At 43.3% G+C, this 13,441-nt stretch overlaps 2 protein-coding genes across 2 annotated transcripts in view; both read right to left on the bottom strand.

Moving 5' to 3' along the window:
• The window catches only part of Micu2 (mitochondrial calcium uptake 2), an 86,375-nt gene extending 85,246 nt beyond the window's left edge, over positions 1-1,129 (bottom strand). Inside the window, exon 1 of the mRNA XM_050152166.1 lies at positions 891-1,129. Coding sequence (XP_050008123.1) covers positions 891-1,100 — 210 coding nt within the window. The 5' untranslated portion in view covers positions 1,101-1,129. The remainder of the gene's footprint in view (positions 1-890) is intronic.
• A 6,394-nt stretch (positions 1,130-7,523) lies between these two features.
• On the bottom strand, positions 7,524-8,247 carry LOC126507607 (60S ribosomal protein L10a-like). The gene has a single exon (XM_050152175.1). The coding sequence runs from the start codon at positions 8,202-8,204 to the stop codon at positions 7,551-7,553; it is 654 nt and encodes a 217-aa protein (XP_050008132.1). The 5' UTR covers positions 8,205-8,247; the 3' UTR covers positions 7,524-7,550.
• Positions 8,248-13,441: the final 5,194 nt, after the last annotated feature.

The following is a 13,441-nucleotide window of genomic DNA, read 5'->3' as shown; positions in this document are numbered from 1 at the left end:
TACCCTCTTCTGGCAACTGGGCACCAGGCCTGCCTGCAGTGTATACACATACATGCAGACGAAATACTCATACACATAAAATAAAAATAAATCTTAGGAAAACTTTACAAGAAGGCTACATTGCATGAGAAGTTCTCTCTGCCTCTCTAATCAGATGTGGTGTGAGACCGGTGCCAATACATGCATAAACTATATTTATCTTCATACTACCAACATTTACCAACCTTTAATCTGAAAGGTTTGCTTTTCTTTTTGCTGTATTGTTTCTTGAGTTTTCCATTAGACCTAGATAATAGAAACCTAACATATAAGGAAAATAAAGTACTGCCTTTAATTCTAGGAAAATGAAAACCAAACACTGAAACGTCTCTCCCTATTTTTAGGTAGTACTTTCAAACTTCCCTGAGTTTTCACACGGCAATATTTACCTCGAAATAGGGCACTAAACACTGGCACCCTAACAGCCCAGGTTTTAAGAAAACCTGTTTCACTGAGTAGACGGGGGTCCACTAAAACATCAACGCTTAAGGCTCATGCAATAGTCATCATTAGAACATAGAGAATCTACAACCACCAACTGTTTTAACTTTTATAACTGATATTCTCATGACTGGAAAAGTCACCTAACAGGACGACTCCACCGTTCCGTACAAAGCAGCGATCAGGGAAGCCTTTCGCTAGAGAGGCTACCAGAGGTCCCTCCCGGGGAGGCCAGGGACACCCAGGGCCCGCAGACCAGCTCGCCCCTTCTCCCGCCGACGCCGGCAACGAGCCACGCCCACCCGCGTCCCCCGCCTCCGGCCGCCCTCCTCCCCGGCTCTCCGGGCACGCGCAGCGGCCTGGGGTCTCCCGCGCCTCCCTCCCAGGGGCGTCCGAGGGCGGGGCTGTACCTGCGCCAGCACCGTCAGGCTGCCCTCGCGCGCAGCGGCTTTCACGCGGCCGTGGTGCCACGCCGCTCCTGCCCCTGCCAGGGCCACGCCGGCCACAGCCGCTGCCACGGGGCCGGCACGCGGGACGGCTTGTCGTCCGGCCGCGAGCACGCGCCGCAGCCTGCCGCCCCAAGCCGCCAGCCGGACGCTTCTCCCGGCAGCCGCCGCCATCTTTGCGGAAGCGCTTGAGCGCCGTGCTCCGCCCCCACCTCCTGGTGCCTGAGAAGTCACGAGGGCCTTGACTCTCGCGAGATCTCAGCGGCCTCCTCCCGCGTGTGAGCTAGGTGTGGCTGCCTCCTCGACGTTTAAGAGCGGTCGGGAGTGACTGTCCCTTCTGGTGTCTGATTGCTGCGTTAATTGGAAAATTGGCCAAACAAGTTGGAGGTACCACCGTTGTCCAAGATAGGGCTGGAGGGATAGGTCAGGGCTAAGAGGACTTGCTGCCCTCCCAGAGGTCCACGGTTCGATTCCTACACTTAAAGCCACGTGTAACTCCTGCTCCGGGGATCCTGCGCCCTCTTCTGGCCTCTGACACCTCCCCATAAAAATGCAATTAAAATTTAAAAAGGAAGGGGAAATAGTACTGGGTGGAAGACCGTGACTATGTATATGTCAGACAAGCTAGATTTTAAACGTGTGTGTGTGTGTGTGTGTGTGTGTGTGTGTGTGTGTTTGGTGGTGGTGGTGGGAGTATAGGAAAAGGGAACAAGTCGGAAGGGTGTTTGATGATAAATACGGAATCCAGTTAGTTTTAAGCATGACTTTTCATTCCCCAGACTTCTCTGGAAAGTGGATGTCAGGGTTAAGTGGGCATTTTTGGATCTGCAGAGGGAAATACATCTATAGTAAGCGGCAAAGAGTGTTAATATTTATCACTGTGAGCATGCTCGCAACACTAGAATCCCATCTTCAAAGTTGATGGGGTATGGGGCTGAAAAGTTCTGCATTTTCTCCAACATTGTTTTTGCCATAAATGCCACATGCCTGGCTATATTAAGAGTTTCTTGGGCCCTCAGGACCCACATTGTGGAAGGAGAAAAGAGATTACCACAAGTTGCAGTGAGTTCCCGGTTACCCATGGCTACATAGTGAAATCCTGCATCAAAAGAAAACGAAGGATGTGTGTACATGCTCTCTCGTACAGACCTCTGTTTTTGCAGCTAAGCAAACTTTAAAATTTTATTTTTCAAGACATTTTTTTTATTTGTGCGTATGCATGTGTGTACGTATGTCACATGTGGGTGTATGCCCTCGGAATCCAGAAGTGGGTGCTGGATCCTCTGTAACTGGAAGTAGAGGCAGTTGTGATCAAGTTGGTGTTGGTGCTGGCAATGCAACTTTGGTCCCCTGGAAGAGCAGCAAGCACTCTTAGCTAATGATCTGTGTCCTCAGTCCCTAAAATTTGGTTTTTAATTGCAGTTAAATGTACACGATGCTAGTATTTTACACATTTAAGTGTAAAGGTCAGTGAGTGGCAGTGAGTCTTACACATGTTGTTATACAAAAACCATCATCCATCTACAGAATTTTTTTCATCTTGCAAAACTGGCTAACACTTTTCAAGAGTCTCTCCCTGTTTGTCCACTTCTCCTGAACTCCTGGTCTTTCATTTCTATTAAATAATGTCTGATCTAGACTTCTGAAAAGGAATTTCTTCAGAACTCCCAAACAAAGTCACTGTATTTTAAACAATTGTGATTTACTGAATGTTCCATTTAAATTTTATTCTTACAAAACATTGAATGATAGCTACGATCCCGCCTGGCACTAACGGCAGGTACACACCTACATCCATGTCACTGTCACTAGGGCCCCACTTGTCCTCTCTATGGCAGACGTGGACCAGGACCTCAGTCCTGGTTGTTCTTTTGTGATAGAAAGGGATTCATCCTTGCAGAAGAGTTGGCTTCATGTTGTAGCCTGAGACCCTCTATCCTTCCCTACTGCTGAGTAAACTTAATTATGTTCTTGTTCAACTTCTGAAGTGGTCAGTCATTAGAATCTTTATCTTTGTGTAGCAAGTGTGATGTAGCAAGGGTGCGATGCCAGAACTCCTGATGTGTACAAGACAATGAAGACAATGACAATAGTTGCCATTCCAAATCTAATGTGACAAGTTAATCGGAGCCCACTTGAACTATTGCCCATCCCTAATCTTCACTCCCCTCATCCTAGCCAGTATGTTCTAATCTGCAGTCATAGCTTCTTCACGTCCTCCGAAACCCTTTTAGTGTGCCTTCCTAACGGAAGTAAATAGACTTGCTCTGCATGGACTTGTAAGCCAGGCTCTACCAGAAACATCATGTGATTAAGGGCATCAAGTCCCAGTTTTCTCAGCTATAAACAACCCTCTCAGTTTCAGATGGGAAATGAAATGGGATAATTTATAGGAAGTGATTAGTTAAAGGCCTGGCACACGGTGCACTCATGACAGATGGGAGTTAGTCTTAAGATCTGGCTTACTCCAGCTCTGTCATCACGAATGAGCTTGACTGGATGTCTGTGATTTCAGATCACTAACCCACATTAACCCGAGACTTCCTGCATTTTCATATCTCACCTGATGTGTATCCTCAGGTTTATTTACATCTCTGCTAGATTTCCTAGTTCTTGACATGCATTCCATTGTTCTGAATTACTGATGCATAGCTTGTTTCTGACTCTTGGTGATTCAATGGATTGATTTCTGGGATGTGCTGAGACACAATGGATATCTTATCTTGTAGCTTATCCACACTTTCCAGAAACCACTTCTTTATCTGCTTTGAGCTATCTAATTTGCGCAGTTTCCTCACCTACTTAGTGGAGTCAATATCTACTACTCGGTCGTGGCCCCAAGCCCAAGAGTGGTGCATAGTCTTGCTACATCACTCAGCATATTTAAAACACTGTTTCCCTCACATTTTGACATCCTCAGGGGTGAGAATTTCTTTGTTTTCCCAGCATCTAGCAAGCACAGCATCCAGCACACACTAGACATTCAATTAACAGACATATGAATAAGTGAATGATGAAACATTGGGACACCCCATGTCTGGGGTGACAGACATGCAGAAATATATTGCTCCTTCGCTACAATTATTTTTCAAAACAAAGCCTCTTGTTAGATTTGCAGATTCTTTTTAAGAGGTGGAAATCTTTGACCTTGCTTGGAAAACGGCTTCGTAATTAGCTTGTTTTCTTGTTACATGTCCAGCCTCTTTGAACTCTCAGTTAGGAATTAATGTATTCAAACTTTTCTCTTGCAGAGAAAACAAGGTCTTTTAATAGAACCAATCTCTAGCCAGCTAACCATGCTAAGTATGAAACTTTCTGGCAGCTGCCGACTATATTGGTCTTTTGGGGCCCTGGCTTTGTTCATTTCTTCATCCCCAGCTATAGAAAAAAAAGCCCTGAGCTGGGGTGTATTTTCAACCATGCTGTTTATAAACCAATCCCCAAAGAAGGAACTTCTGCTACTTCAGCTGTAACACCCAGCCTGTTTTAAGTGGTCACTGGAGAGAAACAGAATGGTACCATGGACGGTTTCAAAATATGGTTCTTAATTCACTTAGTCAGGGCTCTTTCTTTGGAGGAGGGACAAAAGTGAAATGGCAGAGGAACAACTACAAGGGGCCTTTTCTGCCGCTGGTGGCAAGACTAGATTCAACAACAGTGCCAGGTGGTTCTTTACCATTGGGCTGGAGCAGTGGGTGGAGAAGTATGCAGAGCAAGGTTGGGGTAGAATGTCGAGATGACTGCATACAATGTGTGTCTATAAGGCTTGAAGCAGACATGCTGGGTTGGAGTTGACCTTAAGCGTCTCAGTGGCTGGGGTGGGGTGGGAAGATGCAACAATTTTCACAGTATGTACATTCATGTGCTGCTTGGAAAATTGACACATCTCGGGACTAGAGAGAGAGCGCAGTGATTAAGAGCACTGGATGCTCTTGCAAAGGAACTGGGCTCGGTTTGCAGTACCTACATAATGACTCACACCTTTCTATAAAGCCAATTCCAAGGTATCATCTGAGTCCCTCTTCTGGCCTCGCCAGTGCACACATGTGGTACCCAGACAAACATATGGGCAAAGCACCCATAAGCATAGAAACCAAAACAAATTCAAACATATGGCACATCCCAAAAGGCAACCCTACTGTTTCAGCCCCCAGAATACTGGGGTTGTGGACTCGTGCTACCATGCTCAATGGCATTACAAGTTTGTAGGTCCATGGCTGTATGTGTGGCCTGTTACTCTCTACAATGTCCTTATGCTGCGCATGGCTGTATGGGGAATAATTGTCAGCCCGTTTGACCTCCCACGCCTTTGCCTGTGGCTTCAAGCCTCATTTCCTGTATTCTCACCTACCCTGAAGCTGACCCCTGCATCTCACACTTTCTACCTCATGCCTGTCTTTTGCCTGCCTGGACCACTTTGACTTTTCTCACCAATGGCTTTCCGCAAATTATCTTCCTAACTCCTGACATGCAGTAATGTAATTTCCTATGAATTGCTGGTCTTGAACAAAGAAACCAACCAGTTCTTTAAACTGAGGAGGGCATTGTACTTCTGAAACATCTTAAAAGATGCTATGAAGTCAAATGCTACTTTGATCTTAGCGTGCGTGGGATAAATAAAGATTATGATCTGATTCTGAAAGGCTGTTTACTGTTACATTCCAGAAGAATGTGCATTAAGATTGATTATCTTTGGTGGAGGAGAAAAATATGGGGGATTCTTAAAAGATAAGTTAAAGAGGTTGGGCTTAGTCCAATGTTAATGGAGAAGCCAGCCCTTGAACGGACGTTATAAAGAACCATTGCTTAGAATAGTTTGGAGGTTGAACTATGTTTATGGTAGATAATTGGGTGGCAGAGGGTATGATTCACTCTCAGAGGCCCTAGATGAGTCAAAAGGATTGCTAATTATGTCTTTCTGTGCAGTTTGGGCCATGGGTAAAAATATCTGGGGATCATGATTGATACCAGCATGTGTAGAAATAGGTCAAGATGAAATCTCACTGACAGCAAGACAGCCCTGCCAAGAGGAGCCTTTTCTATGTCTTTCAGGTCCTCCCCTGGTTCTCATTCCATTCCCATCATCCCCGCTTACACTCTCATTACCTCGCCCTGTGATGATTGCAAGCGTCTCTTAACGCATGCCTCTGCTTCCAGTCTTCTCCTCCTCCCCAGCATTCCGTAGCTGGATGTCAGCTCAATCTTCCTCAAACATTTCTTTCAGCATGCATCCATTAGCTGTGTGCTTTAACCTACCAGGCCTCCATCTCCTTGTCAGAAAATGAGAAGATGGGTTTCAGTTTATTTTTCCAGTTCTAAAATTTGTGTTCTGTACTACTCCAAAGTGATATTTGTTTTTCATTTGACAAGTTGTGTGGAGTGTGAAATATGTGCCAGGCATGAAAAGAGGATTGAGATTGAACTCTGGGTGCTGCCCGGGCCTCTGCCGGTAGTCTGTGCCTTCTGTGCTCAAGACTTTAAAACATGGGATCCCCATCTATGTGTGTTTATTTCTTCTTAACTCTACACATTTATAATTACAAGTTTAAAAATACATACCAAAAATTTAAGTTAGGGTGCTGAGGGAGAATTTTGGATTGGAAAAGTCCTGCTGAACAAGCATGAGGACTTTAGTTTGGTACCCAGAACCTGAATTTTTACTGTGGCATGTAACTGTGCCAACACAATAGGCCTTAAGGGGTAGATCCCTGAAGCTTATTGGCTAGCCAGCCTACACAATTAGTAATTTCTGGGTTCAGGGAGACACACTCTTTGAAGTGTTTATCTAATTATTTTTATCAATAAAAACTTGGGAGTCAGATATTGGGGTAAGAACTTAAATAATCAGAGAAGCAGTGGATAAGTGACTAGTGACCTCCTCTCTTTTTTTCCCCTTCCATCCAAAAAGGTCCAAGAATCTTTCTAAGGCTCAGTCCACTGCTTCCTGTGTCTCTATATGTCCTTGCTCCTTTAAAACGTCTAAGGCTATTTTTGGTCAGCTAGTACCTAGCTCTGCCCTCTGATTCAAAGTAAATTTTATTGTCAGTCCCAGGAGTGTCAGAGTGAGATACAAATATCATACAGAATTTCTCCCTTTTTTGTATAAATAAGAGGAACATTTTAACTCTAACACAGTAAAACTATAAACAATAGCAATTATCAGATAAGAATTACATTCATGTGGGGTGGTGGTGATGCACACCTTTAATCCCAGCACTTGGGAGGCAGAGGCAGGTAGATCTCTGTGAGTTTGAGGCCAGCCTGGTCTATAAGAGTTAGTTCCAGGACAGGCCCCAAAGCTACAGAGAAACCCTGTCTCGAAAAAAAAAAAACCCCAAAAAACCAAAAAAACTTTCACAATGTCCAACCCATTTACATTTGTCCAATTCAGAGAAAATACTCCATTATCTATCTTATCTTGGTGAGTTCAAAGTTTTATACCTAATTCATTTTCTATCCTAACTTGTATTACCAACCCAAAATGTCTTTTTGTACCTCAAAACATTTTCTTAGGTAAACAATTTACTATTTTATCTCTCTCAACCTTATACACTTTATACCTCTTTTGTGAGTTTCTTTTTTTTTTTTTTTTTTTAGGGTAGCACGAAGGTTTATTGGGGCATCCTAGTAAAGACGCTGGGGCTTGCCCATGGTACTCTTGATATACAAAGCCCGGACATTTTGCCAGTTCTTCTTGAGCAAGGACACCAAGAAATTGACAGCCAAGTGGATTTTGTAGACCAGCTCGTTGTCGGTCATCTTCACGTGGCCGACAGTGACAGCCAGACACAGCACCTTCTTCATCTGGAACTTGATCGTGGACTTCACCTCGTCCACTTTGGCCACCATGTTTTCATTGTGTGTCAGCAGGGAAGGGAACTTGCCAGCCTTGTTCAGGCCTGGGCCCAGGATACGTGGTATCTGCTTGATCAAAGACTCAGAGGCCAGAAAGGCGTCATACTTCTTGGCCAGCTTTTTGACCAACTTCTTGTTCTTATTGAGCTTCTTCAGCGCCTCGATGTCCATGTGGGGGATATCCACGGCCTTGGCCTCATCGCAGTGCTGCTGGTCCCCCAGGATGCACACCGAGAACTTGGGGCGAGAGGTGGACTTGAGCCTGACGGTGCCTGAGAAACGCTTGTCCTTCTGGGGGTCGTAGTTCTTCAGGCTGATCTGCAGCTCCACCGTCTCCAGAAACTTGCGGTGCTTGCACTGGTTCCCGTGGAGGACCTCCCACACCGCCTCGTACAGGGTGTTGCGAGAGACTTTGCTGCTCATGGCTGCAGAGGCTGCCGGAATGAAGGAAGAGGTTTTGTGAGTTTCTTTTCTGAATTTGGTAATAAGGAAAACTGTAACTATAACTATCTCATCTTCAACTCCATCAGAGATCTGATAATGATGTAACATTACCTGAGTGAACAGGAAGTGCAGAGCAAAACAACTTCCAAAATTATAGAAATGACAAAGGCATCTGGTTGCCTGGACAGACACCTAAGATGCCTTTTCAATGTTGGGGCATCCATCTTTGACCTACAGGCCTAGAATATCTGACAGATTTTTTTTGTGAAGCAGCAATTTGAAAGGATTGTCCTACCTTGTCTTGGCAAAGTTTGGCAGTTGCTTTCTTTTGTGTCCTGCTTGTCCGGTTTGGATAGCTATTGTCAGTGTTGAGGCAAGGACAGTTTCTTGCCCAGTGGCTAACTTTGCCATAATGAAAGCAAACTCCATATGGAGGATCTTGGATGCTCATCATCCTTTTTTGAAGTAAATTGGTGCTTCCAGGAGCAGATGTATCTGACTGTCATGAAAAACCTCATGTTATTAAAACATCTTAAATGCCATATTCTGTAGGTCTCTGAAGTGTGTGAAGACCATCTATCTAAACTATATCTCTGTTTGACCTGGAAAACATACCTAATGTGGCCATAAATTTGATTGTTAAAAATGATTAACTACTAACCTACATTTCTTAATTATCTTAAAGTTTGTATTATATACTTTAAGGACTAGAACTTTACATTTTAAAATGATCTGCATAGGTGTAATACCTTAAACAAGAGTGAAAACATATATACAATATGTTGAAACAAATTTAGCCTCAAATTTGTATCAATATAAAAAATACCTTAAACAAGATCAGAAATATATATACAGTATAACAAAACCTTAAATTTGTATCATTATACAAAAATCCATACCAATGTAAAATATTTAAGCCAGGTGGTGGTGGCACATGCCTTTAGTCCCAGCACTTGGGAGGCAGAGGCCTGTCTTGAAAAAAACCAAAAAAAAATTTAAGTCTAATTTTTTTTAGTTCAAAAATAGATCCAATGATCTTCCCTTTTATCTTTTCATTCCTATATCCCCCTTTTTCTTTTCAGAACTAGATCCCTGAGTCTTATCTCCTTTGCTTATTTTCTTCTTCCCTGGCTATGACTAATGACAACTTGCAGCCCAACCTTCTAAATGATGATAAATATCCAGTAATCCACTGAATGACCAAAACCCACCCACCCCACCTCTTGGGAATATGAGTGTTGTGTTCTTAAAATTACTTCCTATTATCTGGGGGTAATGGTATCCTTAGGGGACCCTGAGAAAATTTAGATAATGGTCAAGTTCAGGGAAAACTAGCTGCATGGTTTGTTGTCTAGCCTCTATGGAATGTAAAAGTTCAGGGCTTATCTGAAGTCCTGGCTAGCGTAGTCTGTGAGACAGGACCAGCTCAGCTAGCAGCTTTGAAATTGTTCTGGATGCAGAATTTTGAGAAAACTGCAGCAGAGACATTCTGAGAGGTTGGATCACCTGCTTGTCTCATGCTGTGTGATCCTTTTCTGAAATCATTTACCTTAACATAAGGATTTTTTTTTTTGCTGCTTTTTTTTGGGGGGGCGGGTGTTCGAGACAGGGTTTCTCTGTAACTTTGGAGCCTGTCCTGAAACTCACTCTATAGAGCAGGCTGGTCTTGAACTCACAGAGATCCACCTGTCTCTGCCTCCCAAGTGCTGGGATTAAAGGCGGGCGCCACCACTGCCTGGCTAACACAAGTATGGGAAGTGTGGTGTGTACAAATCAGCTAAAGATGATTTAGTTCTATGTTTGAGTAGGTAATAGGTATCTTCCAACTTCATAAGTCTGTTTGGACTTCGTCTAAAGCTCTGTTCATGTCATATGAAAGGATGGCTTGTAATAATAAGTCATGAGGCTTCTGTCCAAGGTTTGTCATGTTTCATCCAGTCTCAGAGCTGTTCCCATGTTGCGGGATCAGATCAGCATATACCTCACTTGTCCTGTAGTCTTTCCTGACTTTTCCTTTCATGTCTGTAGCCAAGATCCTCAGGAAGTTTCCCCCAGGCAAGTCTGATCTTATTTAACTCAGAAGGAATCTATAGCTTTTTGTTTCCTGTGGAAACAAAAACACAACCTCTCCCCCAACACCACACATTTCCAGACTTCTGTTCTGAAGCCAAGGCATTCCTAAACATATAGTCTGGTTTAATTCAGCAGTCCCTTCTGCAGGCCAATGTCTCTCAGCAGCTGTGTTCACTCATCAGCATTTAAAATATCTAGCTTAACAAAGCGCCATACAGGATCCAGATGCCCTCTGTCTTTTCCATCCTTACATGGCTTATTACTTTTATATTACTTTGCTCTTTCTTTAAAGACCTTATTATTTTTAAACTTTTTTCTATGACAGTCTCTACCCATTTTCTTTTCTTTCTTCAGCACCTAAGCACCTTTTAAAGCATACTATACTGTTTTAGAGGTTTTCTATGTCTGGCTTTACTCAGTGCCTGTACAGTTCTGTGACCACATGAGACAAATCTTAAACTGGCAGGCAGTGGCTAGGCCCTCCACCAAGCTGCCTTGAACTCATAGAGCTCTGCCTGCCTTTGCCTCCCAAGTGCTGGGATTAAAGGTGTGTGCTAGCACCGTCCGACTCAACAGCTACGCCTTAAATCAACAGAAGAGCAAATGGAGGAGCATTGTCTTCATAATTTTTATTACGACAAAAAAAGAGCAAGGTGTTGAAGCTTTGTCTTTGTGATTTGGTTGCACACCTCAGAGGAGATGGTGCCATTGTCTCTAAGTTCACCACAGGTGTGTAACACCAGCTCAGCTAAAACATTTGCTTCTCAAATAAACTTCTTGAAAAGTATCATCAGTGTGTATGTGTGTATAAGTAATGTTTTTGTGTGTGCATGTGTGTGTGTGTGTGTATAATAAATGTGTATGGATTCAGAACCAGGACAGAGAGAACTAATTGCATTCTCCATATCTGCATTTAAATGAAAACCATAATCTTCTTGTAGTTCATTTATGGCCATAGCTGAAAAGGCAGCAAAAATTAAAAAAGAGGACAACACATCTCCACACATGCAGCATATGCACATATGCACACACACCCTCCAAGGAAACAGTTGGAAAAACTGTGTCTGTGCTAAACATGTGCAGACTTTTGAGGGCTATTATTCTGTAATGCTATAATATGACTATCATGCATAGAGAGGATTTATATTGTGTCAAGCATTGTAAGTAATTTAGAGATAAAGTATATGGAAGGATGTGTACAGATTCTATGAAAATACTGCATCATTTTTACAGAGGACTTGAGCAGCCTCAGAGTTTGGTACCCGTGGTGAAACAAAGACCGGGAACCACTGCGCTGTGGATGACTGTAGAGTGTTTGTAAATTTCATTGAAAGTCTTATGATGAATTTAAAATGAAGAAAAATCAGTGAGATAGCACATGAGACCTAAGAAATAAATATAAGAATATTTATTTGTTTGGGGTCTGAGGAGATGGCTTAGTGAGCAAGCTCAAGGACCTCACTTAGAAACTCTAGGACCCATATAAAAAGCTGCGCATAGATACACATACCTGTAACCTCAGCACCGGGAGATTGACAGGTGGATCCTGGGAGCTCACTGGCCAACCAGCCTAGCCAAAACAGCCACTTTACATCCCCCTCTGGCTTCTGCATGCATGCACAGGGCACACACACCTACATATCCACATTCATGTATCACACACAGAGACAGAATTATTTATTTTTCTCTAATGTAGATACCACAATTTCAAGGCTGCAGTAAAAGATGCATTACACATTCCGCATTGTAATTTTCTTCAGCGATGATGGCAATGATCAGGTGCAGGTAAAACTGGCATCAGCCCTGTCTGAAGTTGCTTGTGGTTGGGGGGAAGGCAGCTGTGTGTCCCATGGACCGTCAGTGCAGACACGCAGCCCCACATAAGGGACTGTTTGCTCCCTACTGTGGACACCTGTGATGGAATAGGCTTTGCAAACTCACTGTGGCACTGGGTCCTGATTAGTTAACACCTCAGAGGGTGGATGCAACTTGAGAAAGATTCACTGAGTTTACAAGCCTGGCTATTATGGGTGACTAGTGAGCAAACAGAAATACAGATGAGCAAGTATATTTATATTTGTAGTATTTACTTGCATGTGAAGAAAAGAAGTGTTCACTTGAGTCTGTATAAGGTTTCTGTATGCTGGTGGGAATACAATGTGCCTGGGAGGACGGAGGAAGAAAATGCTACTAATCCAGATAGCTGTGCAGAGGAGATTGCACACTGCAGATCCGAGGCATTCTTACCAGGGTCGGCTTTGTTAAAATCTCACAGTGTTGCATGCTTGCTTACGCTCTATCAAAGTTTTAAACCCCCCACTCCCTTTCTTTAAAGCAGGTGTGAGACTCTTCCAAAATATTATGCTTTCCAAATACTTTCTTCAGAGATCAAAATTCTAAATTTCAGATTGGGTTAAATACATTTTACAATTCACCCCACAGCTGTTGGAGCGCTAATGGAGTAAAACGAGAATCGCTTTGTAAGGCTTACGTCTCCACAGAGCAGTTTTGAAAATGAAACCGAATCTTCATGCTCCACTTGACATGGGGATTTCAAGTCATTTTTTACAGGCTTCCCTGTAGCTGCTGCGTGTAACACCAAAAATGTATTAGAATACAGCAAGTTCACAGTTAAAACAGAAGCAAATAAATGGTATTGCAAATATAGCTTATCATCTCCTTTTGTGGGGTTCATATCTGTGCTGTAACCAAAGAACACATTTTCTTGTCCAGAGTGTGTCCTTGGTTCATTGCAGTCGGGTCCGCTCCCATGGCTAGTGGAGCTTTCATGTTTGGTGCAAGCCGGGGATGTGAATCCTCTTAAAGAGGAGTCAGATTTTCTCTAAGACACGGGTGGTATTTTAATAGTCATTACTAAGTCCCCAGGATGTTCGGAGACTGAACAATTCTCAGGTGTCCCTCCTAAGGACAGACCTGCTCTTGATTTTTACAAAGCAGTGACTGTCTGAAGTCTCTCAAGGCAATAGAGAATGGAGCTGGGGGAGGGGGTGATACAGGGTCGAGTTTAAGACCCGAGGTTGGGTTTCCAGAAATAAAAAAAAAAAAAAAAAAAAAAAAAAGCAAGCATTACCTTCTTAGCAGAGGCCTAAGAAATGCAGTTGCAGGAGCCACCTTCTTCTCTG

Source organism: Alexandromys fortis, unplaced genomic scaffold, assembly GCF_014885135.2.
Source record: "Alexandromys fortis isolate MF-2015 unplaced genomic scaffold, M_Fortis_MF-2015_v1.1 scaffold_75, whole genome shotgun sequence".
NCBI lineage: Eukaryota > Metazoa > Chordata > Mammalia > Rodentia > Cricetidae > Alexandromys > Alexandromys fortis.
The sequence above is the reverse complement of the archived record's forward strand: the minus strand, read 5'-3'. Positions and strand labels throughout refer to the sequence as shown.

Bases quoted from the DNA above. Each gene is read 5' to 3' on its own strand.
- LOC126507607 (XM_050152175.1), bottom strand. From the start codon at position 8,204: ATGAGCAGCAAAGTCTCTCGCAACACCCTGTACGAGGCGGTGTGGGAG.